Source organism: Marmota flaviventris, chromosome 5 (assembly GCF_047511675.1).
Source record: "Marmota flaviventris isolate mMarFla1 chromosome 5, mMarFla1.hap1, whole genome shotgun sequence".
In the NCBI taxonomy this organism is placed as follows: Eukaryota; Metazoa; Chordata; class Mammalia; order Rodentia; family Sciuridae; genus Marmota; species Marmota flaviventris.
In genome coordinates, this window is record NC_092502.1 from 73,414,386 (window position 1) to 73,440,994 (window position 26,609).

Sequence of the window (26,609 nt, forward strand, 5' to 3'; positions counted from 1 at the left end):
GGCAAATGTGTTTAAAAATGTTTATTAAGAATTGTCAAAATATTATTAAGTATGGTGTTTTCTTTTTAATGTAGAGGCACCTGATTTTATCCCAGTATAGTTATTAGTAATTAGGAACATTGAAAATTGTTAGTTTCAGAGATGGGTGTATTGCTATCTCCAGTGTGTGTCTAAAAATTGTTAGTTTCAACCTACATTTGCCAATGCAAGATTTTTGATAAGATGCATTTATCAAAATCGTATACTTTATGCAATTATGTACTTTATATATGCTTTAGAATCTTGGAGCTGCAGACTTAGTTAATTTGGTTTATGGAAAATGTCCAACAGACAACTCTTTGGCAAAGTTAGTCATCATTAAACCCCTCAGCCAAATCAGCTTGCTTTCTGTCATTTGTCTATTTAAATAAAAATGTTAACTTGTGTTCTGTGAGAAGTATTGCACTTGGAGCTCTTTTCCTAAGATGGATAGACAGATTAGGCAAAGGCTTTTGTCACCTAGAGGAGACAGATCTGCCTTCAGTGAAGTCTTCCCGAGGCTTTGATTTGTTTTATTCTTATGGGACTCTTCCTCATGAGCCAGGCATATTTTGATCATAGAAAGAGGATGAAAGTTGAAAAATCATTAAACCAACATCATCACTCCTTCTGCTGCTCTACTCTAATAAATCTGATTTCAGAACACCCAAGCTCTGCGCCAAAATATCAGGCATCTAACACTTTGCCTTATCTTTGCCAGAAATATGTATTAAGTGGGGAATGATATAAAGCTGTCTCTTCTGGCTTATGGAGTCTTTATTAAAGCCATCTTTGTTAACCCCAGTACTTACAAGTGTGCCTATGATTTTCCTCGCAGTGGGGTGATGGGCCATGGCAGGTGGTCTGCCATTTTATTAAATGGGAAAGAAGGCCTTTGAAAAGGTAGTGCAATGGGAAAAGAGGACCAATAAAACAAAATTATTTTTGGTAATCTCTCAGGTACCTCAAACACAAGGTAGTCATCTTCTTTCCTCCAAATTTCAGGTCTATTCTTGATAGACCAGTTTTAGGAAGGAGTATATAGGGAAGCTGAGGATCTGGGAATTAAGATCCTTGAAACTCTCTGTTGCATGGGTATTTCCTGGGAAGTCCTCACGTATGCATTCTTAAAGTGTCCATACCTTTGTTTGAACAGCTTAGTGAATTCCACCACCATCCACCTAACGGCAGGAGCTAGATCATTTCCAGCTGATGAGATCCGCTCCCCTCATGGCTCACCTGCCACCAAATGATACTTTAGGGAGTGGAAATGGATACTGTCAATAGCTAAACTGGCATGACTGGTTGTAAACACAATTTAGGGTACTTATGGTCTCCTGCCAACCTCTCCAGAATCAGTCTACAAACTCCAATTTTAGTTAAGATACTAGCAGATTAGCTTGGATTTCTGTAAAAGCTTTTGACTGGACTTCTTGTCTTTGATCTTGCTACCTCCAGTAGATTTTCCCTACCTCATTTGCAGTTTTCTCTCAGAAAGGCATCCTTGATGATGTCTCCTCTGTGGCTTAAAATTCTTTAAAGGCTCCCTTGCCGGAAAATACAAACTCCAAAACATGGTTTACAAGGTCCTTCAAGATATAGAGCCCTTGGTTATCTTGAGCTCTTTTTCTTCCATTGTGATTCTGCAGTCCCCCACCTAAAACCCCCACCCCAGGTACCTTGTAGCTACCCTGCACCACCTGCAGCTCCTGATCTGTACCGTTATATCTCAGAGTGTTGCATCTGCTGCTTCTGTGATGAAATACTCTTGTTCTCTTTCGCTCTCAGTTTTGCCTGGTTGAAACCTGTTTCTCTTTCCATCCATGTGTATTTCTAATGTCTCCTCTTTAAGCTTTCTTCTACCACCCCCAGAAATGCTTTGGGCCCTCTTCTTTCACATGCAAATACCACCTTGTATTTGCCTGTTAAATAACACTGCATAGTAAATGATCTATACTGTTATTGAAGGAAAGAACTTCCCTGGACTGTGTGGGCAGGCTGGTTGGTGGTGAGGGCATTGACAACAGTGCTCCCTGCCTCCATGTCTGTGCTCCCTCCTTTTCTGCAGTTGAAGTTGTCACCTTATTATGAAAGACCTCTTCTATTGTTTACTTTCAGTAATGAACATTTGTTCACTGCACACTTTGAAGAGCCTCGTAAACCATGTTTTGTTTGTTCATTTTCAGCAGATTTCACTTATTTATTTATTTTTTTAAGAGGGGCTGGGGCTGTAGCTTAGTGGCAGAGTGCTTGCCTTGCATGTGTGAGGCACTGGGTTTGATTCTCAGCACCATATAAAATAAATAAAATAAAGCTTTAAAAAATAAAAAAAATTAGAAAAAGAATAGAAGAAGCATTACTGAGATGTTGAGAAGTTAGCTAAGAAGTTGATGGGATCATAAGAAATTATATGTGGTATTATAACATTCTGGCAGCTACTGGGTGCTGTTAAGAGTATTTTTGTCTAGAAAGAGGTAGGGTAGTATAGTGTGTAATAGAAGACGTTATATGAGGATTTGAGTCCAGATAATGTCACCAGTAGCTGTATGGTTGTAGAGCCTATGCTTTATTGATTAATTGACTAATTAATTGTACTGGACATTGAACCCAGGGGTGCTTTACCACTGAGCTACAATCCCAGTTCTTTTTTAAAATTCTTTTTTGAGACAGGATCTTGCTAAGTTGCTGAGGGTGTCACTAACATGCTGAGGCTGGCCTCGAACTTGGGATCCACCTACCTAAGATTCTGAAATCACTGGGATTACATGCATGAGTCACTATGCTGGGCATCATGATTTTAAAAATTTGCTTATAATAAATAGTGCTTGTAATAAAAGCGTAAATGTTTCTATTTCTCTAGACTAGACAAATAGTGTCTGGTAAGAAAGAAAGAGATGGTGTTTTTCTGGAACATTTCTATTTAGAAAATGGTCTTCTCTATCCTGAGCACAGTCAGGTGAAGTGTCACGAGAAGTTAGGAGCTCACATGCTTGAAAGAACACTGGGGGACCCTGCCAAGCAGCACCTGCAAAACGGAGCCCCTAGGTGCATTGCCTACTTTCCTCACTGTAGCCCCTGGGAAAAGGAGAGCAGGCTTTGACTGATTTTTAGTTTCTTTATTGTATATGATAATTTTGACATGGATTCTGAAATGCTCTTGAAAAACCTAGAATTGTCAAGAGAGCTGTACGAATTACCTTGAACTTAGTCTTTTTATAGTTTTTTGTTTTTTTTTTCCCCTTTCCCTTCTCAGATGTTTGATCACAGGCACTGGTGCATCTTCCGTGGATTTTTTATAATAAAATATTTTATCCTATAGTTTTCATAAATGTGTTGCTTTCCAGATTAAGGAGTGTGAAGAACTGAATTCTATCTTAAGTAGAAAGTTCCTTCTTCATTAATGGTACCCAGTGCCTTTTTTCACCAAAGCTAGATTAAATAGATGAACACTTGAAAATGATAAAGGTACAAAATTCTTTAAAAAGAACTATCAGGATTGGTGGAAAAATCAATATGTATGCATACATTAATATATTTATATATAAAACATGGTGTGCAAGTATTATAAGTATTTTTCTTGTCAATAAAATAGGTTCTTGAGAAATTTCTGTGACTGGCTTCTTCTTCTTTGTATAAATATATGAAAGGAATATGCCTGAGTTATTTTTATTTTTATTTTCAGTTGGACACAATATCTTTATTTATTTTTATGTGGTGCTGAGGATCGAACCCAGGGCCTTGCACATGCTAGGCAAGCGCTCTACCACTGAGCCACAACCCCAGCCCAATGCCTGAGTTCTTTATCATTAATATTTTATAAATCGGACTGTCCTTCCTGATTAAATCAGAATGAACTATAAAGGATAGAATTTCAGACAGTTGATTGATGGATGGCTTATGAGAAAGCAGTGGTTTTAGAGTTAATGATTCTCAATGTTTTCTTGATTATTATAAGAGCACATTTCATGGGCCCAGAAGCCTATTTATATGGAATCTGTTGGAAATTTTAAGTATGAAAGGTTAAGATTGGACTGAGGAGCTGTTTTTTGGAACTGGGAGTCAACAGTTCTGAATATGTTAAAATCCATTGAAGTGGAGAGGCAAGATGAATAGTTGGACTCTCAGAAGGCTAGAGTCGCAGTAGTAGTCCCTTGGTTTTTGAAGTCCTGAAACTAGACAGTCATTGAGGGAGAAAGACCCATGTAAATACAGAAGAAAAGGGTAAGGCTTCCACGCGCCCCTGTTCTAACCATCTAATTTGTGCACTCTGGAGTTTGGCACAACCCTGTGGTGTGGCGCTGAGGAGGAGGTCTAGGCCCTACTGGCTTTATAATCCTGAGGGTTGGCCTGGCTCCTCTGAGTCAAGTTACTTGGCTAGCTACAACTGCATTCACTTTCAGCTACTAGAACACGTATTTAATTTCTACAGTTTCAGGACGTGTGGACTTCCCATGTTGTTGCTTGGCTTCCTCACAACATACTGGTTGGTTTTCAAGGGCAAGCATCCAGAAGAAGAGGGAATGAAGGATGGATGGCAGGACAAAAGCTGTATTGTTGCAGAGCAAGGCTATCCACAGAGCTGGAGCAACTATAGATGTCCTGGGCACCAGTTTTTGTGACCATGGAAGAAAGATTTCAGACAAGGTGCACATAATAGCAGGCATAAGTTTATTAGAAGAGAAGCGAAAAGGAGACACTCTCAGAAGAGAGAATGGGTCCTCTCAGAGAGTAAAGGGATAGTGCCTGCCTCTCTGGCCCTCTAGTTTTATTGAGGGTCCCAGGGAAGATTCCAGAGTGTCCTACCACATCCACCTCTTCTGACTGATAGCAGGATTGCATTGGACTTTCAAGTTCTGACTGCTATGGTCTTACCCCATGGAGGGGAGATTTTACTGTTATAATGACATGCTAAAGATCCTCTGGGTCACCTTGGCCTACACTGACAGGTTCTAATTGGAATTGTTCCTACATATTTTATGGTTAGGGGACTTTGCTTCTAATTATCCTATCTCCCTGCATCCTGGAATCTGTGTAAAGGTCACGAAAGTACCCCCTTTCAGGGTGACTTGTGTTCTTATCGACAGGTAGGAGTCTTTGGGTCTACATTTCTCCTGCAGATAATAGGTTGCTTGCTGAGAAGTGTAGCATATACTATTGACTTAAGCCAGGCAGGGTCAGAATGGTCTCCAGTAAATTGCTTTTTAAAAGAAAGCGTGTAGGGGTGAGCACAGTAATCTCAGTTTGTAGAATTATCCCTTAACCTCATGTTCCCACTACTCAAGTCTGTTACCTATCAGTATCACCTTTTATGAATCAAGTCTCAAGAGTCAGACAGTGTTACTTCTGTTGCTTTGAAATAGGTCAGCCCGCATGTAATGAGAGGAAATATTACATTACACCTTTTGATAGGAGTAGTATCAACAGTTATGAAGACATGTTTTAAAGCAATGAGAGTCTTTTCTCTGGTCAAAAAATATTTGTATTCTTCCGACACATAAAATGCACTCATGCCGCCCATCATCTTTATTATAACATTGGATTCACACTTGAAGTCTAGAATCTCATCAAATAAGACTCTGGGTACTTTTAAGTTCAACTCCAACTCCTTGAGTACAGTTCCTCTTGAATTGTGAATTAAGATAGTGAGAAAGCTATATGGCTGTACTTCACAAGCAGCAATACTGGTGATATGCATAGGATACCTGGCACAAACATTTCTAACTAATTAATGGAGTTGTTTTAGTTTTTTATAGTTTAGTTTTAAGTTGACAACAATATTTGCATAATTTGAGTTTGGAAATTTATCAGACTCATGTAGCCATTTCTTTGATTAGGGCTTGGTCTTACTGGCTAGAATTTGTTTCATTGTGATGCCTGTCCCTGCACTTGGGCCTCTTGGTTCTATTTACTGACTTTTCTTTATTTTTCATTCTGCTTTTTGCCAATGAACATTGGGGAGTTCAGAGGTTTCTCGCTTCTTTTCAGTCTGTAATGTCTGTTTTTTTTCCCCTCCCATCCCAAGCTGGAAAATTCTCTTAAAAAACTGTGGATTTCTTATGAATCAATTTTTAATCTACTTTGTTAACAAAGGAAACACAAATTGCTTTGAAATAAACTCTTTTATATACGTTGGATTCCCTATAAGACTATTGAGGAAAAAAAGCCCTTAGGATTTTTAGGGGAACTTTTTTGTTATTTTGAAAGGGTCTATGAGACATCATATTAAATCTTTTGGAGCATTTCAAAAAGTTTTTTTTTTTTTTTAAACCATCGCCTCAAGTTTTGCTGACAGCATACTGGATTCAATCTTTGCCTAGAAGCCATGTCTTAATTATAACACCATTTGCCTTCTGATAAGACGAAGAATGAGAAAGTTTATTTCCAAACCCAGTAAGTCCTGGCTCTTTTATATTTTAACATTTTTTTAAGCTTATCTCTCTCTTGCATTTCATTATAGGCAGCAAAATGAAGCCAATCGGCACATTCACCAGTCTGCTTGGAAATCTCCTTATCTGGATCATCCAGTCCATTAGGTACATTTTTTATTTTCCATGTTGCCACTGGCAACAGCATCTCTAAACTTTCTGCCCCTTCATAAGGTTCCCTTTCTTCCTGCTTCCAGTAGCTTTCTCTTTGCTTTTCTTTAAGCCCTTGCAGAGAGCCTCCTTCAGAGCCCTCCGGCTTCTGCTGATACTCTCCTTAAGGTCCTTCTTGGTGCTTCATCCAAAAAACATTGAGTGGAAAGTGAAGGGAGTGGGGTCAAATCACATGCCTTTTCGATCAACAAAGGGAATTTGACCATAAGGAAACTAATAGAGGATATTGGCCTGAAAAGTGAGCAGATCTGATTCATGCTTTAAAAGAATTCCTCTGACAGCAAAGGTAGAAACAAGGATACCATTAAAGGAGTTTAAGAAATATAGGTGAAGGCAATGGCTGCTTGACACGGGATTTGAGAGAATTTTTCATATTGTTTCTGTTTTGAACATAGAGCCAACAAGATTTGCAGATGGATGCTCAGAGCTAACAGAAGAGTTTTGTACCATTTACTTGGATGGGGAAGATGACAGGAGAACAAGTTTGTTGTTGTTTTTTTTTTTTTCATTGATTTGTTTTTGGGGGAAGTGGAATCATCCATACCCTTTTGGACATACAAGATTTAAGATTCTAATTGACATCTAAGTGGAGATGTCAAATAAATAGTTGGATTTAGGGGAAGATTCTGCTTTGGCTATAAATCTGGTAGTTGTCAGTATATAACTGGTGTTCATAGCTTTGGGCTTCAGTGTGAAGTGTGAGCCTGGGTAGTCTGGCCTTTCCTGGTTAGGAGATGAAGAACAACTAGCTAAGGTGGTGGTGAAAGTATGGGCAGTGAAGTAGGAGAGAGAAGCCAGGGGAAGGGCTGCCTTGAAGCGTGTAACAAACATTTAGGTAAGTGGGTGAAGACTCTGTTTCTGTCATTAAACAATAAGAGGGTCATTGCAATATTCTGGTGATGCTCCTGTGCTGTTTGGTTACCACGAACACATTAATTTTTCACTCTATTAATGAAGTGCAATATTGTTGGCTGTGAATTATTTATAAATAAGTGTGAGAAATGATTGTTTATTGATAGCATATAAATTCAGGGTGGGAATGATGGAGATGCCAGACATCCAGGGGTTGTTCACATGGGTGGTGGCACTAGTGACACCTTTACTTTCTGAAGGTTCAGTGTGCACATATTCTGTTAAGTGCACAAAACTAAACTATTGTATTAAATTATCTATATGTATATAAAATGTGTATAAAACATAAATGGATTTTATGTTTAGACCTGGGTCCCATTCTCAAGATCTTTCATTATCTATATGGAGCATTAGAAAACCTGAAAAAATGCATTTTGGATAAGGGATACTCAACCTGTGTTAAAGTGAATTCAAGAGAAGATAAGAGAGAGATAACATAAAACAACTTTTGTTTTCCATATATTCCTTTTAAAATGTGGAAATAAAATGGGAAGATATAGGAATTAGAAAGCTTTTTATTTTGACCAGGTGCCATGGCCCATGTAGTTATCCCAGCAACTTGGGAGGTTGAGGCTAGAGGATCACAAGATCGAGGCTAGCCTCAGCAACTTAGTAAAACCCTTTCTCCAAATTAAAAGGGTTGGGGGTGTGGTTCAATGGAAGCCCCTCTGGGTTCAATCCCCAGTACCCCCCCCCAAAAAAAAAGTTTTTTTTTTTTATTTTGAAAAAGGCATGAATTCAGCCAGGAATGATTTTTCAGAAAGGGAAACGGTGGTGGTACGGGAATGAGCAGATAATTGGATGCACTTAAGTGGAGCATGGACTGTTCCTCCATAGTAATGTGAGAGGGGACAGGACACAGCACAGAGGCAGGCAGATTGGTGTGTGGCTGAGAATGCATAGGCCTGTCCTCAGTGAAATAACTGAGATCTTCAGCTGAGAGTGAGATGCTGGAGGTTTAAGAACATAGGAGAAAGTGTCAAGGAGCTATTTAGGCAAGTAAGATGGTACAACATAGTAGAATTCTGGGTGATTCCAAGGGTTCCTTGGATTATCGATGAATGAATGATTGAGCTTTCAGTTGTGTGTAGCCCTTGGGTTCCTGCACAGGAAAGGGAGGGAGTTTAAGTTAACCATTGTGTGGTCTACCCTGTCCCCATGGACATTGTGGAGGGAAGGATGTGCAAGGGAAATGAGGACAACTGCAAGTGAATGATTGCAATGGATAAATGAGGGAGGTCAGGGCGTGGGTGGGGGGCAACTGGAGGAACAATGAAACACTAGTAGGATCACTGAATTGGATGTCCTCGGGGAGTTAGAATACTAGAGGAAAGAAGCTGGGAAAGAAGAATTTGTAGTTGAGAATGATAATTTTGAAATTAAAATTATGCATTGTGGTTCAGATAGTAATCTAGAGAGTACCTTGGCCCCGGGCATAAGATGAAAGGAATTCAGTTCTGTGGATGTTTTTCTATACTTTGGGGCAAATTGTTTACTCAGTGTTTATTTCTTCATTTTAAGTGGTAATTTAATAGTTTCTGCATCATCAAGATATTAAGAGGATTAAACAAGAAATAAATGTGAAATCTTCAATAGTGCCTGGCACAAGGTAATTTAATATTAGTCATTGCTCTTGTTATATCTTTAACCCTAAGAGTGGTGACACAGTCCAGAGGCCTATGGTGACTCATTGCAATTCATTTTTTGCTGAAAAATGGTGCCCAGTTACAATTCCCTCTCCTTCCAACAACAGGCCCTTGGTTTTTTTCTCTACTGAGAGAGTTTGGTTATGGTGGTTTTACTGGCGGTCCTTAGGCTTTTGTGATTCATAGCATGGAGCAAATTAAGACCACATCCTGTTAATGTTGCTTAGAGGACCTGAGAGCTCTTTACAGGAGGGCTGGGAAAAGCACAAATAGCTGTCACCACAATCCTGGATTTCTTGGAACATACGTGTGAATTATATGAAGTCTTAAAGTTCCCAAGAGAGACCTGTTTTGTCATTTTTTGAAATCTTTGTGCTCTAGTCCCTGACAAATGACCATCTCTCTTTTTACTCCCCAGATCAAGAGGTTGTTTTACTATATTGAAAAAACAAAACAAAACAAAAAAACCTACAGGGTGTTTTAAGGCCTTTTCTTTGGCTTACAGAAAATATTATTAAATATAAATGTAGCATTCCTAGATTTTCTAAAGGAGAATCAGTATTATACCCAGTGTGAAATAAGATGCAGCAAGGCTTTTATTATTTTATTCTGTCTGTTTTCTACTTAAGACTTTGGAGGATTTATTCTACTTTTAGAACTCTAGGAGACTCTAAAAGAACAGTTAGAAAATGGGAGGTTGTACCCTGGATTTAATTCATATCTTTTCAAGGTTAGGCTATTGATTTACTGGACAGCATTAGTGTTTAAAGATCTAATTCTGAGACTGTTAACCTAGGAAATTGATGAAATTGAGACATTATAAGCCCAGGTGAATGAAGGAAGCCCAGGGCAGTTTAGCCAAGACTGTCATTGTCCGAAGGGCCTGTCATTTCTCTCCAGGTTACATCAGTGCTGTTATTAAAATTGACAGGACTGATGCAGTAAGGTTACCTAACTGCTTGCCTCTCCCATCCTGGGAAAGAATAAGAGCCAGAGAGGATTGTGGTCCTGACTCCTTAGTGACTGAGTGTTTGGGAGATGGTGTATTAACTCTCTCCTATGTTGGTAGCTGACTGTATGAAGTATGCATGAGAGACCCGGGTCTGTTTTGGTTGATTGTTATCTTCCTACAAAATAGATTCTCATGCAATGTGTGAACTACAAACAACAGGATGTAAGTTTCAGATGGAGAGCAATGTCAAGGGGAAAAGTGACTTTCCTAGAAAATGAACAGGTTGAATGTTGAGAGAGACAATATGAATACATGTGTTTCTCCTCATACTCACCTGGGCAGATAAGACAGCTGTGCACCCAAGTACCATTCAGAAAAGCCACACAGGAGTGTGGCCAGTACCACATTTTTACAGCTGGATTGATGTTTCTCTTTCCTTTCACCGTGGGCAGGTGGAAAGTATGGATAGGTGATTTTTCTTTCTGGAAGTTCTCTTAGTCTATTTTTGTTGCTATAACTGAATACCTGAGACTGGGTAATTTATAAAGGATAGAGGTTTATTTTGGCTCATACTTCTAGCAACTAAAAGTCCAAAATTGCGCAGCTACATCTGGTGAGGGCCTTGTGTATGTTAAAACATGGTGGGCAGGTGGACATGAGAAGAAAAGACAAAGCAGAAGGGATGGTCTTAATAACCCATTCTTGTGGTAAATAATCCAGTCCCTGGAGAACAGCATTAATCCATTTATGAGGACAGTGCTCCCTGTGACCTAGTCATCTCTTAAAGAATCCATCCCTTCTCAGTATCATTACATTGGGAACCAAGTTGCAATATGAATTTTGGATGAGACAAATCATAGTCAAACCACAGCATTCTCCATGAATGTTGATTTTTTTTTTCAAGCTGAGTATTTGTTAGCTATTTGGGCAGCACTGATTTTGTTTGCAGAGGATGTGGAGTATTACATTTAGATGTTGTCACTTAAAAAATGGACCCATTTGCTTTAAGAGCAGTTGAGCTGATAGACACATTTCTTACAAAATAAGGTTCTTTTCTCCCCTATTTATTTTGGGGAAGGTGTTTTTTTTCCTCCACAAACACACTATTTAGTGGTTTTCTGTTCAGCAAAGCCTTTGTATACCCAGCCTGCAGAGTTGATTTTCTTTGTATATTATTTTATTATCTTGCATTATATGTCATATACACATTATTATCTCACTTAACTACCTTATATTATAATTATATGTCTATGCATCTCCTGCTATGCTGTAAGTGCCGTGATGTTAGGGACAGGTATTGTTCATCTTTTTTGTGTTCTTGTGCTCCCCAGGACAGTGTCTGACGTGATGTATAAAGAACAAGTATAGGGAATGTCTATATATATTAAATGAATAAATAAAGGACACCCCAGGATTAGAGCCTGCATCTAGAATATTGCCACTTTGTGCCCAGTATTCTGGATGTAGCCCTTAAAAGTGGGGTGCTGTTTTCATTGGCAAATTCTTGAGCCCTTTTTCCTCTTAGATTACAGAGCAGCATCCCGATGTGTCTCATTGTGATCTGACGTGTGCTATGTTTGATTGCTTGTTGATAATGAGTGGTGACAAGTGCTGTCATAGTGTGGCTGCTTTGGTTCCAAGGTCATATCTTTCCCTTGGTTGAACATACGTGGGTTTTGCATTTCAAGATGTTGGCTTATGAAACCTGGTAGGTTGTGTTTATTATTTGTGTTCTGGAGCATTTATCATTGTCTGACCTCTGTAACCCCTGGTTTCCATTTTGATCAAATACCATTTGTGCATGGCAAGCTCTGGATTAATGCTTAGCATATCTAATGTGCAGTGAGTTGATTGAATGGCCTTTGAATCTTGTCTCTTCTTTTTCTTGCTGCAGAATTATGGTTTCTAACTCATCTCAGGATCTTCATTACATTTTTTGCTTTGTGAATTATTTTCCATATTTCTTATTGGCGCATTATAATTATACACAATGGTGGGATTCATTGTTACATATTCATATAGCCACACAATTTAACAATATAATTTGGTCAATATCATTCCCTAGGATTTCCCCTTTCCCTCTCACTGGTCCCTTTCCTCTACTGGTCTCCTTTGGATTTTTATAAGATACCCTCCCCCACTTTTCTAGCCTTTCTAGCTTTCAAATACCAGAGAAAACATGCAAACCTTGATTTTCTGAATTTGGCTTATTTTGCTTAATATGATGTTTACCTCATAAATTTAATCATTCTCATGGGGAGTGATTTATTTTAGAATTGTATAGATCATTACTAATGTGACATTTAAAAACATTTTTTTTTTTTTTTAGTTGTAGATGGACACAATGCCTTTACTGTATTTTTTATGTAGTGCTCAGGATCAAACCCTGTGCCCTCCACATGCGAGGTGAGCACTCTACCACTGAGCTACAACCCAGCCCCATTAATGTGACATTTTTAAGATATGTTATTGAGTCTTTGTTATTCCACTTAAAGAGCTTCCTTTCTGTTTTCTTTAGCTGAATTTTGATTGGCAAACACTCTGGAGACAGGAAAATAAAACAAAACAAACAAATGACAAAAACATGACAGAATGTATACACATTTTAAAACATCATATATTACCCTACTTATATGTACAGTTTTTGTTTTGATGAGCCCATTTAAATTTAATTACAAATTTAAAAAATTTTACTACCAAAGACAAATGCATAAAAAAATTTGTAAAGTTTGTTACATTGGAGTGATGATGTTAGAGAAATTAAAAAGCTTTCCTCCAATTTGTTCATTACTAATTTCAAGACAAGATTAGACAGAGACAAGGTTGGAGCAGAGGCCCTGCCCCTTTTCTCCTTTCTTGCTGTAGCACTTATTAAGTCCTCATATATAAGTGATGTGTAAGACCAAAAATTGAGATCAATATTCTAAGTGCTTTGACATCTGGGCTTCTCTTGTGGAAAAGTCCCCCAGCTCAACAACCGTCTCAGACCCCAGCCCACTGGGGTTTTGATCTCAGCCTTGTGAAACCCAGAGCAAAGGGACCCGCTGACTTATAGAACTCAGAGATGATAAATGGGTGTTGTTTTAAGCCTCTAACTTTGCAGTCATTTATTATGCAGCAATAGAAGCTTAATACAAGTGTTAGTGGGAATTTATGTTTGTTTTCTTTGGTTTCTCCCTCTTTGAGAAATATTGCATTAATCAAATTATTTTATTTAACATGAATGACAAGAAACAGTCCATCTACCTAATGTTTCCATTTTGTGGGAAGAATTCTTACACAGAGGAATGGGTGTGCTCTGTGTGTCCAACACACAGCTTAACATTTGGATTGGTTTTGGTCTACTTGGATGAGCCACGGTTTCCCTATGAATCACTATTTTAATTTCAAAGTCACATCTTCAGTTATCGTGGGATCCAAAAGCACTTCACTGATTACAGCCTCTGCCTCGAATCTTTTCTGTTTGAAAAGTGAATGCTTGTAGACCTTTAAAGAAATGAGAAATGATCAATACCAGAATAATGAGAATTGTATTTTAAGTTGTTCCACTTGTGTATGTTGGTTACTTTCCTTTGTAAAATACTTGGAAACTTGAAGCTACCATATGAGTGACAGATAGTGAAGACATTGTATGCACAAACAGAGTTTAGTATGTAATAAAATGAGTATGATACACACTTGGTGTGGAGATAAAAGGCAAGGGGGTTGCATGAAATATTATAACTATTACTTATAATTACTCTGCCTGTTATATAAGGCATTTCTTCCCTCAGCCAAGGGGAAGGAAACAGGAAACTGGCAGGCGGGCTCTCTTGGACTTCTCTTGCAGCCCCTGATTCCTGCTCCAGGAGTGACAGGAGAGATGTGAATGCTCTCAGCAGGGCCAGCCCAAGAGTGCTGGGGACGAGGTAGCTTAGGTGGGCCAGCTCCTGCTTCCTTTCTTCGTTCAGGAACATGAGGACACCGAATGGGGCAGCTTGGCCTTAGGGCCTCTTGGATTTGTCTAGAACAGTGGGGGAGAAGCTCCATCTCTGCTTCCCTGTAGGTCCTCCAGGGCAGCCCTCTTTCCCTCTGTGCTTATGTGAGATCTCCTGGTGCCTTATCTGCTTCTGTGGCTTCTCCCTGCAGACGGAGAGATGAGGCTAGAGGCTTGAGTCTTCTCTCTTTCAGTGATCTTATTTCACAAAGGTAAAATTTAAAGGAAAGCCTTTTCCCAGGACCCAGAATTTTCCCACTCCTGCTTGAAATTCAATTCATTAAAGATTAATTTGAATTAATAAGCAAGTACCTTAAACCAGCTAACAGCAATTATAAAAAATGACCCTATACCTTAATAATAATCATCCCTAGCATGTGATACATAAACTTAGTGTGAGCCCCGGGCTGTTCTAAAGGCTTTCCGTGAAGTAACTTATTTAATCAGTATAGAAACTCTGTAAGGAAGGTTCAGAATGTCCAGTCACTTTTCCCTGCTACACAGTGATGATGAGGAGATCCTGAATGGCATCCCCATGTTCTTGCTCTGGGATTCAGGTCCTCAGCCACTGTACAGAGCTGCTCTCCTGCATCTTTAAGGATGGTTTGATTTAATTTGCTTTTTCTTATCACATAGAGCAGTACATGTAGGGGATAGGACTGGAAGTGAAGAGGTTGGGGGCATTTTGGGAGGAGGATGACTCTAAGGGGATTGCGATAGGAACTTTGGAAAGACACTTGGAGGGCATTCTGCATGGCTTTTGTTTCCCCACGAATAGTAGTAAGAAACCCACTTGCAAGCATCTTGGTTTACTGGCTTTATAATTAAGATAATAATTCAGCCAAGGGCCCAGCGAGCTCTACCTCTCTCTTCTGCCTCTCCCTTGACCTCAGCATCATTTTTCTTTTCCTTTAATGTTTCAGTTGCATAAAGCTCTCATGTATGTTCATGTACATATACGATAAATGAAGTGTTTTACTTAGCAAGTATTTAAATGTCATTTAAATGGCATTTTGCAAATATTCTTGAAGTAAAGGCCAATGAAAAGCAACTAATTCTATAATTACCCTTTTCTACCTCACACAGTATTGGCTGGATCCTGCAAAAACCCTTGCCGAACACAAAGAACTGATCAACAGTAGGTATTTAATTTTAACTTTGTTGAGGGGGTGGCTTGATGTAAGGTCTGTGGTTTGTTGGGTACAGAAATGGGTGTTAGTCCTGTCGAGGTGAGTACTAGTGCTCAAGTACCAGAGTATAGAAATGGGGTATTCCCATGTTGCATTGCTAAGCTGTCTGCAATTTTAGTTTAATCAGACTCTGAGTAGATCCTAATGCTGTATTGAATTTCTCCTAGGGGTACATCTTCCCTCGATTTTTTTTCTGCGATTTTTCTATATGCTTGTCGTTAAAATTTGGCCTTAGTATAGAAAAGGCAGAGAGGCATTGATTTTGAAAACAAGATGAGAGGTTATGGAGTGGTTTTAATTAAGGGGTGTCCTTGTGACCTGAAAAATTACTGTGGCTTCAGAGAGACACAATCCATTTTCAGGGGTTAGCTTTTGTATTTATCAATGTGCATATTACTAGGATACTCAGTACAAATAAGTATATATATTCTTTAATCTTAATATAATTTCGATAGCTCATTTTGTATTTATAAACACACACAGATTGCTTAAGTATACAACAGAACAGCCCTTTAAATTTTTTTTTAAATTGTAAAATAGGCATAACAAAATATACAATTTTGACCATTTTTTATGTACAATGCAGTGGCAGTAAGTGCATTCACATTGTTGTGCAGCCATCAGCACTGTCTCTCTAAACTTTCTTCATCTTCCCATTTTGAAGCTCTGTACCCATTAGAACATTTGGTTTAAATGTGTGAATTGTTGCCCCTCAGAACCCTACTGGGTTCTTTGGCCTTATGACCCCATTCCAAGTCTGTACTTTTCATGACTCTTTCCCCATTGGTTGCAAATGGTTCACAGATCTGAGTAGGAACACAGGTAGGCCTTGGAGATGAATTGGATGCCAGGAACTGCAGGACCCCCCCCCCCAAAAAAAAAAAAAAAAAAGTCCTGATTCTCTCAACATCAGCATCGTTTTTGTTTCTCTACTTTTCTGCCATTGTGGAAGGAGCCACTAGAGTTTACAAATTACAGCTCCAGCCCATTTGAACCAATTTTTAAAATTCCAATTGGAAAATTAGAAAAATTTCAGGAATGATTATTTGAAAATAAACGTGCAGATTTCTTTTATAAGGAGGAGGTTGATATTTTCATTGAGGTTATAAAGAAAAACATTGAAATCATTTTAAGTTTCATTATTAAGTGTTCTTTGGCACATTGTAAATGTCCATTTACATGATAGAAAATATTTCTTTAAATATCACTGTAAAAAGTAATTTTGGTCCTAAAGATATTAATACTGTTAAAAGTTGGATAAGCAGTAAGAATGAAACTCTGTTACAATTGAAGAAATATGATATCACTGAAGAATACTTACATTTCATTTCATGAACTACTTTGATACTTATTGAAGGAAAATGGCTCTCAAATCTCCAATAGGATAGTCAAGAGGAACATCCATAAAAATAACAGAACATTAGCTAGTCACCAAGATTCTTGTGGGTAAGTCATGAAAAGCCTTGAAATTAGTTTTTACGAATTGTAGGTTAGGGGATTCCAGTTTCTGGCTCCTGACATTTTGGCTAAAGAAAAATAATATTCATTTCAGTTTCTTTAATGTTGAGTGTATGGAATGACATGAATTTAAGATAATAATTAAGCTGTTTGCTTCACTAGCACCTGATTTTTGCAGTTAGTCTTAGAATAGGAAGCCAAAAAATATATGGCTAGCCATAGTCTTTTTCCAAAATGAACATTTCCTTACCCTTTGATTGCTCTACCAAACAGTGATGTACATGAGAATATTTTCTCACACTAAAGGAGTTAGAATTTTGGTTTCCTTAAGAGGCTGCGTAGAACAGTGCCGAAACAGCACTGAACACTGAATACTTGCAAACTGTGGTGGAAGGCAAATTGCTGAACTCCTCAGCATCTGTTACCAGGTGGTTGTGGAGAATGAAGTGTTTATGAAACATTTTTGTACATTACTAAATTCAATTCAAAGTAATGATGCCTTAATTTAGAACACAAGGCACTTCATGTGGGGCTTTTTGAGTGGGGAATGGAGGGCTTATTTGGGCCAAAAGTCCTTTAAGAATATTAAGTCAAACTGGTTTTTGTTGTGTATTTTTCCAAGTTCTGCTTAACTGCTCATTATTGAACACATTTCAAATAGCTGTGCTTGGTGAATAGAGTGTAATCTGTCATGTGCCACAGAATGAAAGCAGCTCTGTGGTCTGGAGAAGGCCTCTTCCCTTTGTGCGCTGTCTCGGCAGCATCTGTGCGCCTCCCCGCCCCCTAGGTGCCAACCCCAGCTGCCTGTGGGCACAAGCAGGCCCATCTGCTCAGGAACACAGAGCTTGATTGACATAGACAGAGCAGCCAAGGGTGGACTTCCTGGTTCTTCTAAATATTTAATAGTCTTGCCTCCCTGACATCTATGTTTAGGGGTAGAGGTGTTATTTGTCAGAAACACATAGTGCTTAAGTAAACATTAAAACATATAAACATCAGTAATTGTAAGAACTTATAATCAACTCTAAGGATAAAAAATTAGAGCAAAGTTTTAAAAATTTTGCTTTCAAAAAACACCAGCATAAGAAGTACCTTCCTCAGAAAGACACAGATGAGGGGAGTGACCCTGGCCTTGATTGTCATCTGTATGCTTGAACAGGCCTATGGGTTATTACAAACATAAACATGTGTGTATGATAATAATAAATAACATAGTTTGCATATTGTAAACATGTCTTTGTTACTTGTTCTGATTGATTTTTTTGCCAGTTTCTAAATTTGTCATTTTATTTACTCGGTTAAAAATGAAAATAGAAAGACCAGGCTTATTGTCAGTTATTCAGAATGACAGCCTTACTGGGATGCATGCTTGACATCTTTTCTTATTTGTTTGTGTGGGAGCCCTTTTGTCGAAGAAAAAGATTGCAACTGTGACCATCAGTTGGTGCAACAAGCAAAATAATCTTTCTTAAAATAAAGCACATTAGATTTAGTTAGAGAACAGTTTGAAAGTATGCAGTTTTGAAAATAGTGAACATTAGATTTATACCCTATGACACAGAAATATTTCTAGTAAAAACATAATATATTGTGGTTGGCACCCAAGGGACCTTGGTCCTTCTGCACAATGTGAGTGTTTGATTACTTATTTTATATTTGCATGTGTATGTACAATTCCAGGCTTTGTTTCTGATTATTTTTTATTATTTGTAGACTTAATTTTTCTGTGTGTGTTAAATGCATGAGACAAGAAATGTCTCTTACACATGTAAGAATATATTTTTACACTCACAAGAATTTAAGAATGAAACAATTATTGTCCGGAATCCTATGGTATAGCCCCCACTGATAATTAAGAAAATTCTAACTAATCAGTTTAAAAGTAGAAAGTTTCTAATCTCATCTTCCAAAATTTGCCACTGATTATAATTTCTTATGTATTTTCCCAGGAAAAAAAACACAAGGTGCAAAAAGGACCGTATTTTTGCACCCAGGAATGTAGATTGGTGATCTTTTTCACATCAGCATGTAAAGAACTCTCTGTCAGTTGGAGTAGTTGCTTGAGATCATGTGTATGTGCTGTGGTTGGGTTGACTTAAATTGTCCACCTGCTGCTGAGAGTTTGTTTCCAGTTTTTTGTAGAGAGGTTGAAAAAAAATTTTGGTAGTTGAAGTGAACAAATGGGTGGTTTTCTAAATAATTTATTTTGTTTATCAATATCCTTTTTTTGTTATGAAAAACTATATATATTAGAAATTGTGAATAATGGGAAAATAGAAATAATAAAAATTGTGTGCAACCTTGCTAACCAGATAAAAGAAACAGTGACATTCTTGTGTATTTGACCCAGCATGTTGTCTATGTTTGCTTGTGGACACATACACACATATATACATACGCATTCATGCATAGTTGAGCTCTTACCGTTGATAGTTCTGAACTCTGCTTTTTCCATTTTGTTTTCTTATGTCAAATTCTTAGTAGCTATGTAATATTATAATGCTACTTTGGCTATAAAATGAACCGTAGTTAATTTCTATTTCTTATTTTAGCTGGACCTCCATATACTTTGTATTTTGGTATTAAGTTCTATGCTGAAGATCCATGTAAACTGAAAGAAGAAATAACCAGGTACAGTACTGACTTTGTTTTTGAACAGATACATGTAGGGTATATACAAAAGGCTTTATTAGAAACAAATAAAACTGGGGTCGAGCCTTTGGATATGTGTCTACATGGTTTTGTAATTTATTTCCAGTGAGAATTAAATTTACACTAGCATTGTGTGAGGCAAATCAGTGTCTGATGATAGATGTGTTTGAAAAATGACATGAACCTGGGTGACAGACACGATGATAGATTTTGTATCTGCTGTGTTGGGAGATTCTGTATTATTACTGCTAAGCGTGCATTCAGCCTTTGTATCCATATAGAAATAGCCCTTTGAACTGCATAGTGGAAGGCTATTTGGGTGCTTGGTTTACATATGTAAATATACATTTGAAGAGTCAGTTGTTTCCCTTTTATTAGTTGTAGCTAAAATATCAGTTATTCAGGTGTTTCATTTATCTCTACAGGAAAAGAAAATTACTTTTACTATTAAGAAAGGAGAGAAAACACTTGTGTTTTCATTTATTACTTTACCTTGGTCATCAAATATTTTATTTCTGTGAAGGCAGAATTTCCAGTTGGTATTAATTAGGTGATCAAAATAGCCATGCCAACATTCGACAATGATTTATAAAGAGCAGACAATAGTGTGTTTAACTTATTTGACCAGTGACCTGGCTGCATGTGGCACCAAAAACAAAAGCTTTTTCCCTAACTTAAGTGACCAATTTTCCAGTGAACCTTTATCAGGGGTTCAAATAGAGCCTCATATGGTATTTTAAAAATTGGAAATCATATCTTTGAGAACTAAGTCAGCCTGTGGTTTTATTTTATTTCATCCTTTCATCTTAGACTTTTCTTTTGTCTTTATTTTGGACTGCACACAGAAGAGTGAGAAGAGGGCAGGCTAATCAAACCTTTTCCATCCCACTCTGAAGTGCCGCATTTAGGCCTCATTTTCGGAACACGTGGATGCCTGCACTCCTGTCTTTCATTGTCACGTCGTTGCTGAGCACATTGAAAACTGGGACACCAGTTCAGGCTTTCCCAGTGTACATCTCTCTGGGAGAAGGGCCATTGGAGCAGGAGGGGATGTTCACACAGGAGTGGTATTTACATTAGAGTTTCAGGGGGGAAACAGAGTCCTAGTGATATAAAAATATCTCAATACCAGTAATCATTAGGGAATTGCAATGGAACAACATTTTATTAAAATACAGTGAAAGTTCCATGTTTTGAAGTTGTCCCTGTGTCTCAGTTTCTTCAATGGTAAAATTGGAGATGCAACTGTCTCACAAAATTTTATGAACTTTAGACAGAATGATGTATTTGAAGCTCCTATAATTGTGTTTGGCTCATAGTAAGTGTTGAATAGATGTTAATATTTATTATTTCATTCTTTGTCCTAACAATACAGTGAAATTGCATTTTAATTGGGGTTAGGTTCCAAATATATTTGATTTAGTGTTATCTGACCTTTGTTAACCACATATTGAGTAATCAGAAATTTCCCTTCAGGATCAACTAATGACTTGTTAACAGAACACAAGGATTTGTGTATAATGTCTATTTCTAGTGTAACCTGTTTTTTCTCAAGTATTAGATCAGATCATATAGCTAAGAACCAGGGATGGAATTGATTACAAATGGTGGTTATGCCCCTCCCTCTCTCTCTCCCTTCCTTCCTTCCTTCCAAAACATGTTTTTGAATTTAGGTAAGTCAAATGTGCATTTAATGTGATATCACTATATACTGACTATTAAAATGTGCTGAAGAGAAAGATATTGAATTGCATGAATATGTTAACTTAAAGGGACAGGACCTGAAAAAGTGAGACAATTGCAAGGTATAATTTTGGCAAAAGTAAAAACTGAAACAGAAAAGCCCAATACCCCAACTTATTTATTTATTTATTTAGTGCTTGAGATCAAACCTAGGGGTGCTTTACCAATGAGCTATATCCTCAGTCTTTTTATTCTTTATTTTGGGCCAGGCTTTTGCTAATTTGCTGAACCTAGCCTTGAACTTGCCATCCTCCTGCCTTAGCCACCTGATTTACAGGGTTTACAGGGGTGCACCACTGCCTGGGCCAACATATACTATTAAAGGAAAAGGGTACTTAGGCCAGCATTTTCAAGTTGTTTATTTTGATTCAGTTTATTCAAAAATTGTTCCAACCTAATCTGTGTTGTATACAAAATACAATGCTGTATAGTAAACTTGCTTATATGTAATCTACAGATTTTTTTTGAAAATCATATATTATATGGATCTTTTCACCATCTGACCTATTCTTTTTATTCCTGCATAGTGTTCCATAATTTATTTAACCATGCCTTTGTAAATGGCCATTGAGATTATTTTCTTTTTCTTTTTTTTTTTTAAAAAAAGGTTATAAATAATGCTGCAGTGAATCTTCTCATGCACATACAGGATCATACTATATGCAATATTTCAAAAGGATAGTGTACTTAGGGGAAAAGGACTAGAAGTGAATGGACTAGAATGGGAAAAGACTAGGGTTCTTCTATAGCATGCATGAGGCCATAGGTTCAATTCTGGAAAAAAACAAAAACAAAACAAAAGTAGGCAACAAAATTCAACCAGGATCCCTTTTATCATTTGTACTATGTTTTCTTTCTGGGTCTATACAGAATAAATCTAATCTCTCTTCTTTAGTCCTTCAAATAATTTGTGTCCTTATGAGATCTGTTAAGCTTATTTTCAATTCTAATTAAAATATTTTGATATTCTTCCATGCATGAAATGTCATTTATACGTTTGCATCCTCTGCATATTTGATGTATGTATAACACACACATTGGTGAATAAGACAGGCTTAGGCTCAGACCAGCAGAGGTTCATTTTCTTAAAACTTACTAGTTGTATATTTCTGAGAAGATTATGTAATCTTTCAAAGTCTCACTTTTCTCATTTGTCTAAGGGAATTATAGTATTTCTTTAAGAAGATGACTGAAGGAATATATAAATTAATCCAGGAGAAATATTTTAAATGATACAGAATTTTTAAGTGTTCAATAGATAGTAAGGGTAGCTAAAATGGAAATAATGATGGCTATTTTATATTTTTCAAATAGATTGAAAAATTAGGAAAAGATCAGTGTGGAGCCCTGAGCTAAGTCTTCCAGGTTTAAATCAATCCTTTAATCAGAACTCTCTGAGTGTAGGTGTTCATTTAACTGTGTAATCATCCTGCTTCTCTCTCTGGCCTGCTTTTCTAGAATTTGTTGGTCAAGACAGACTTCCCTCACTCTCTCATTCTTCATTCAGTACCTACAGGGAGCTCAGTATTCCAATGCTGAGTGAAAGGGAACTCAGCAGTGACCAGGGGGAGCTCTGGTTTCAGTCCACCTGGAGAGAGAATTGCCCCATGCCTAGCTATGATGCCATTGCCATTTCCCTGAACTTCTACACATCTAGCAACTTAAAAAAAAAAAGTTATGTCCAAATGACTCACTTATCACAGATTTTTTTAGCTTATAAAAATGGATGTTTGATTTGTTGTTATCATTCTCTCCCCACCCGCCTTGAACTGTGGATTGAACTCAGGGACACTTAACCACTGAGTTACATCCCCAGCCCTTGCTTTATTTTTTATTTTGAGACAGGAACTCACTAAGTTGAGGAGGCTGGTCTTGAACTTGCCTCTGCCTCCCACCTTGAATTACAGGTGTGTGCCACAATGACTGGCTGCTATTATTTTTCTTTTGTAATCCATAATCTCTTCTGTGTGAAGATCAGCTGATTTTAGTTGCTTTGGTCAACAGCTCAGCCATATGCTCATGTCCTGAATCCCTGCCACCTCCTTTCAGTGTAAATAACGGTCCTTATCTCCCTTAGAGCCAAGGTGTAAGGCTCATATTCTATTATGGATACAATTGGCATTTATGAACTTTAAAAGGCTGTGCAAAAATGTAAGGTGATATTATTGCTATTTGTTCCCTTATCATTCATCGGTTTTAAACTTCAAAGTAAGATTGTTTTCCTGATCTTTATTTTCTCTTGAAAATCACTAGATGTTTCCCTTGTTTTATGTCTCTAAGCCATACCTGCCATTTCTAATCACTATTTAACTTTATGATGTTATAAACATTTTCTGTACCCCTCACATTTAAGTTTTATTCATGTTGATTGGGCTGCTATCAAATTCTGTGTTCCTGCTCTTTGTAGGATGAAGAAAACAGTCCTGCTCCTCATCACCTCCTGTGTAGATACGTTCTCCTCCTATAGTCCTGTACTCACATTCAACTGGAGTGAGAGATCAAATTTCTATCTGCCCCATGTCTTTGGTTTCTGCACCAGGATCTCAAGTCCTTGGAAGGTTCTCTTCAGACTTCTTCTTCTTTTATTTTTAATATTTTTCAGTTGTCAATGGACCTTTATTTTTCATTTATTTTATTTATTATATCTAATGCTAAGAATTGAAGCCAGTTCCTCACACGTGCTAGGCAAGCACTCTACCACTAAGCTACAGCCCCAGTCCTCTCTTTAGGCTTTTTGGTGTGAGCATTCATGATGTTTTTTTCTTCCTTTTTTTTTCCCTCATGGAGCAGGGGGGGTGGGCGTCATCTTCCATTTGGGGCTCCCGTAAGAATAGGATCTTTCTGCCCCTTCTTTAATAGCATATCTTCTCCTTTTTCCATTCTTCTTAATAATTGCTCCGATAATTGCTAAATTGTGTATGGTCCTCCGTGACTTACACATCCTTGGTTTCAGTTCAGCTCCTTTCAGCAAACATCAGATGTGTGGATAGCTGTGAGGCTAATGCTTCCAGTTTATCACTTGGGTAGTGCTGGTTGTAGTGCAGTCTTACATGTGAGAGCGGGCGGGGAAGGTCATCCCTGCTCCCCCAGGACTCATGATCTAGTTTGGGAGACAGTGCATATGCATCAATATATTAATTTCCATAAGCAAGTAACTAGAAATTGCTTTATGGAGCCCTCTGCTTTGTAATATACTATGTTCTGGAAACTTCCTTGTTAAGCACATCATCTTTAATCAGCATTTTTTTCCAATAAGGTACAGTATAACTAGGTTCATAATATAATTTCCTGCCCAAAGCCTGACACTTTAAAGAATGGTAAGCATAGTTATTAATAATCATACCACTCTAATAGGCTTAAACAGGATAGAACCATCCTAGGCCAACTAGGGTATAGGTTCGCCCTAATTAAAACCAGAGACAAACAAGGACTCAAGCATTTCTTCTTAGTTTTAATCAGAATGACACAGAAGGAAAGACCAAGCAACTTTAAATCTTTTTCATTTAAATAAAGTAATAAATTGTACTCTAACTCCCATTAAATAGACAAAATAAGTTATATGTAATTAAAATAGGCTCTGAGAGACTATGAAGTGTTTAGCATATGAAAACATGATCATCATCATAAATTTGTCTTATATGCATCTATGTGTCACAAAATTAGTAAAATTCTTAATTAAAAATAGTTCTCTTGCCTTCTTTGATTTTGGTGGGTTTTTAAAACTCAGTAACTTTAAGATATCTGGTATCTTTAAAAGGCAGGTTTCCCAGGGAAATTAGAACAGATGTCCTTTTTTTCTTCTTGAATTTCTCAGAAACAGCAAATAGCATTCATGGTTTTCCTTCACTTCCTTCCTTCCATCCATCCATCTGTCCATCTTATCTGTTCATCAGTATTCCCATCTATCACAGCTGTTTATTGAGCAGTTATTATGTGCTGATCCCTAGATAGCTGGAATGCCTCATCAATATGATATGGTTTCTTTTTCTTTGTGTGTGCTTGTCTATATTTCAGCTTTGCTTTGTTTTCTCATCTCCCTATTTCTCTTCCTTTTCAAAGCAAGTTCTTGTGGTATTAAGCCTCTTTCTGTATTTGGCAAGGTACTTGACTATCTAGTCAGATGTTATAAAAAATCTTCATGAATATGCATCTGTGACTTGTTTTTTTTTTTTTTTTTAAATGCTCCAGGAAAAGAAATTCAAAGGTACTAATAAAGAAGGAGGATCTAACAAATGCAAGTTTCCAGCAAGCAGAAGTAATTCCAGCAAATGTCTCTGGTTTATAAACTGTTTCATTTAAATTCTTCTATTATTCTGCTCGATTTTTCTCCTCTGTAAGAGGAGTACAAGTGGTCATTACAAAGTGGATTTGGTATTCCAGGGAAGGGAAAGTAGTTTAATAGGGTTCAAGAAATGAATGCAAATCAGGGAGTAGTGGTGGTCCCTGGTCTGTGGCAAGAGATTTGGCTTGAGAAGTAAACTATTGAGCTGGGCTTAGTGGCGCATGCCTGTAATCCCAGTGGCTTGGGAGACCGAGGCAGAAGAATCATGAGTTCAAAGCCAGTCTCAGCAACAGTGAGATGTTAAGCAACTCGGTGAGACCCTGTCTCTAAAAAAAATATAAAATAAGGCTGAGGATGTGGCTCAGTGGTCAAGTACCCCAGAGTTCAATCCCTGGTGCCAAAAAAAGTAAAGCAGAGATCTTATAAACCATTTTAGGAGCTTGAACTTTATCCTGAAGGCAGAGAGAAGTCTTTAAAGGCTTTTTAAGTCAAAGAAGTGACATACTGCTGTTTACCCCTAGGGAAGGTTGGAAGGAAGGTAAGTATGGATGATGGCAAACCAGTTAAGAGGTTTTAGAAATCCAAGGCATAATGACCTGAACTAAGGGGTGGAGAGAAGTTATCACTTTCCAAACCAGCATATTTAGTGATTCAGTGTGGGAGCCTGGGGTTATTACCAAGTGTTCCCAGATTGCTTTGTGCAGGAATCTGAGAATGGTGGTGCCACTTACTGAAATAGGCAGTGGGGAAGCATGGGGCCTTGAGCAGGTTTTCGCTCAAGCCTGTGCTTGCGATCAAAGTTGCCACCTGCTTTTTGGTAGTCTTACAATTGGATTCCCCCTCTAAGGGCTTTATTGTGAGCCGTTGAAGATGCTGTTAATCTCAGCTGATTTTTCTGCTTCATTTCTCTCACTTTTTCCGCCTCTCCCAATGATGTCAAAATTCACCTTGCAAGTGAAGCAAAGCCACAAAAGGATAGTCTGGGGCGTGTGAGTGTGTGTGCACACATGTATAAGTGACAGTGATCAAGCCTGGTATTGGTTTGTTAATTTGGCTCATAAATCTCTGTCCTCTTTCAGCCCAGTGGCAGAAAGACTGAATAAGAAATGACAAAAAGCTAGTTAAAGTTGAGTGACATCTGGTTGAGAGAGTTCTAGGGTCAGACTGCTTAGGTTCTTGGTGAG

The 26,609-nt window shown here is 37.8% G+C and overlaps 1 protein-coding gene across 6 annotated transcripts in view; it reads left to right on the forward strand.

Moving 5' to 3' along the window:
- Nucleotides 1-26,609, forward strand: part of Epb41l4a (erythrocyte membrane protein band 4.1 like 4A) — a 231,624-nt gene that overhangs the window by 108,441 nt on the left and 96,574 nt on the right. For 4 of the 6 annotated variants that reach the window (XM_071612342.1, XM_071612343.1, XM_071612346.1 and 1 more), the window contains 2 exons: nucleotides 15,187-15,238; nucleotides 19,301-19,379. In XM_071612342.1, the coding sequence (XP_071468443.1) occupies nucleotides 15,187-15,238; nucleotides 19,301-19,379 (131 nt within the window). Of the gene's footprint in view, nucleotides 1-15,186; nucleotides 15,239-19,300; nucleotides 19,380-23,596; nucleotides 23,702-25,340; nucleotides 25,399-26,609 lie in introns of those variants that run through there. The other 2 variants (XM_071612344.1, XM_071612345.1) reach the window with 2 other exon arrangements.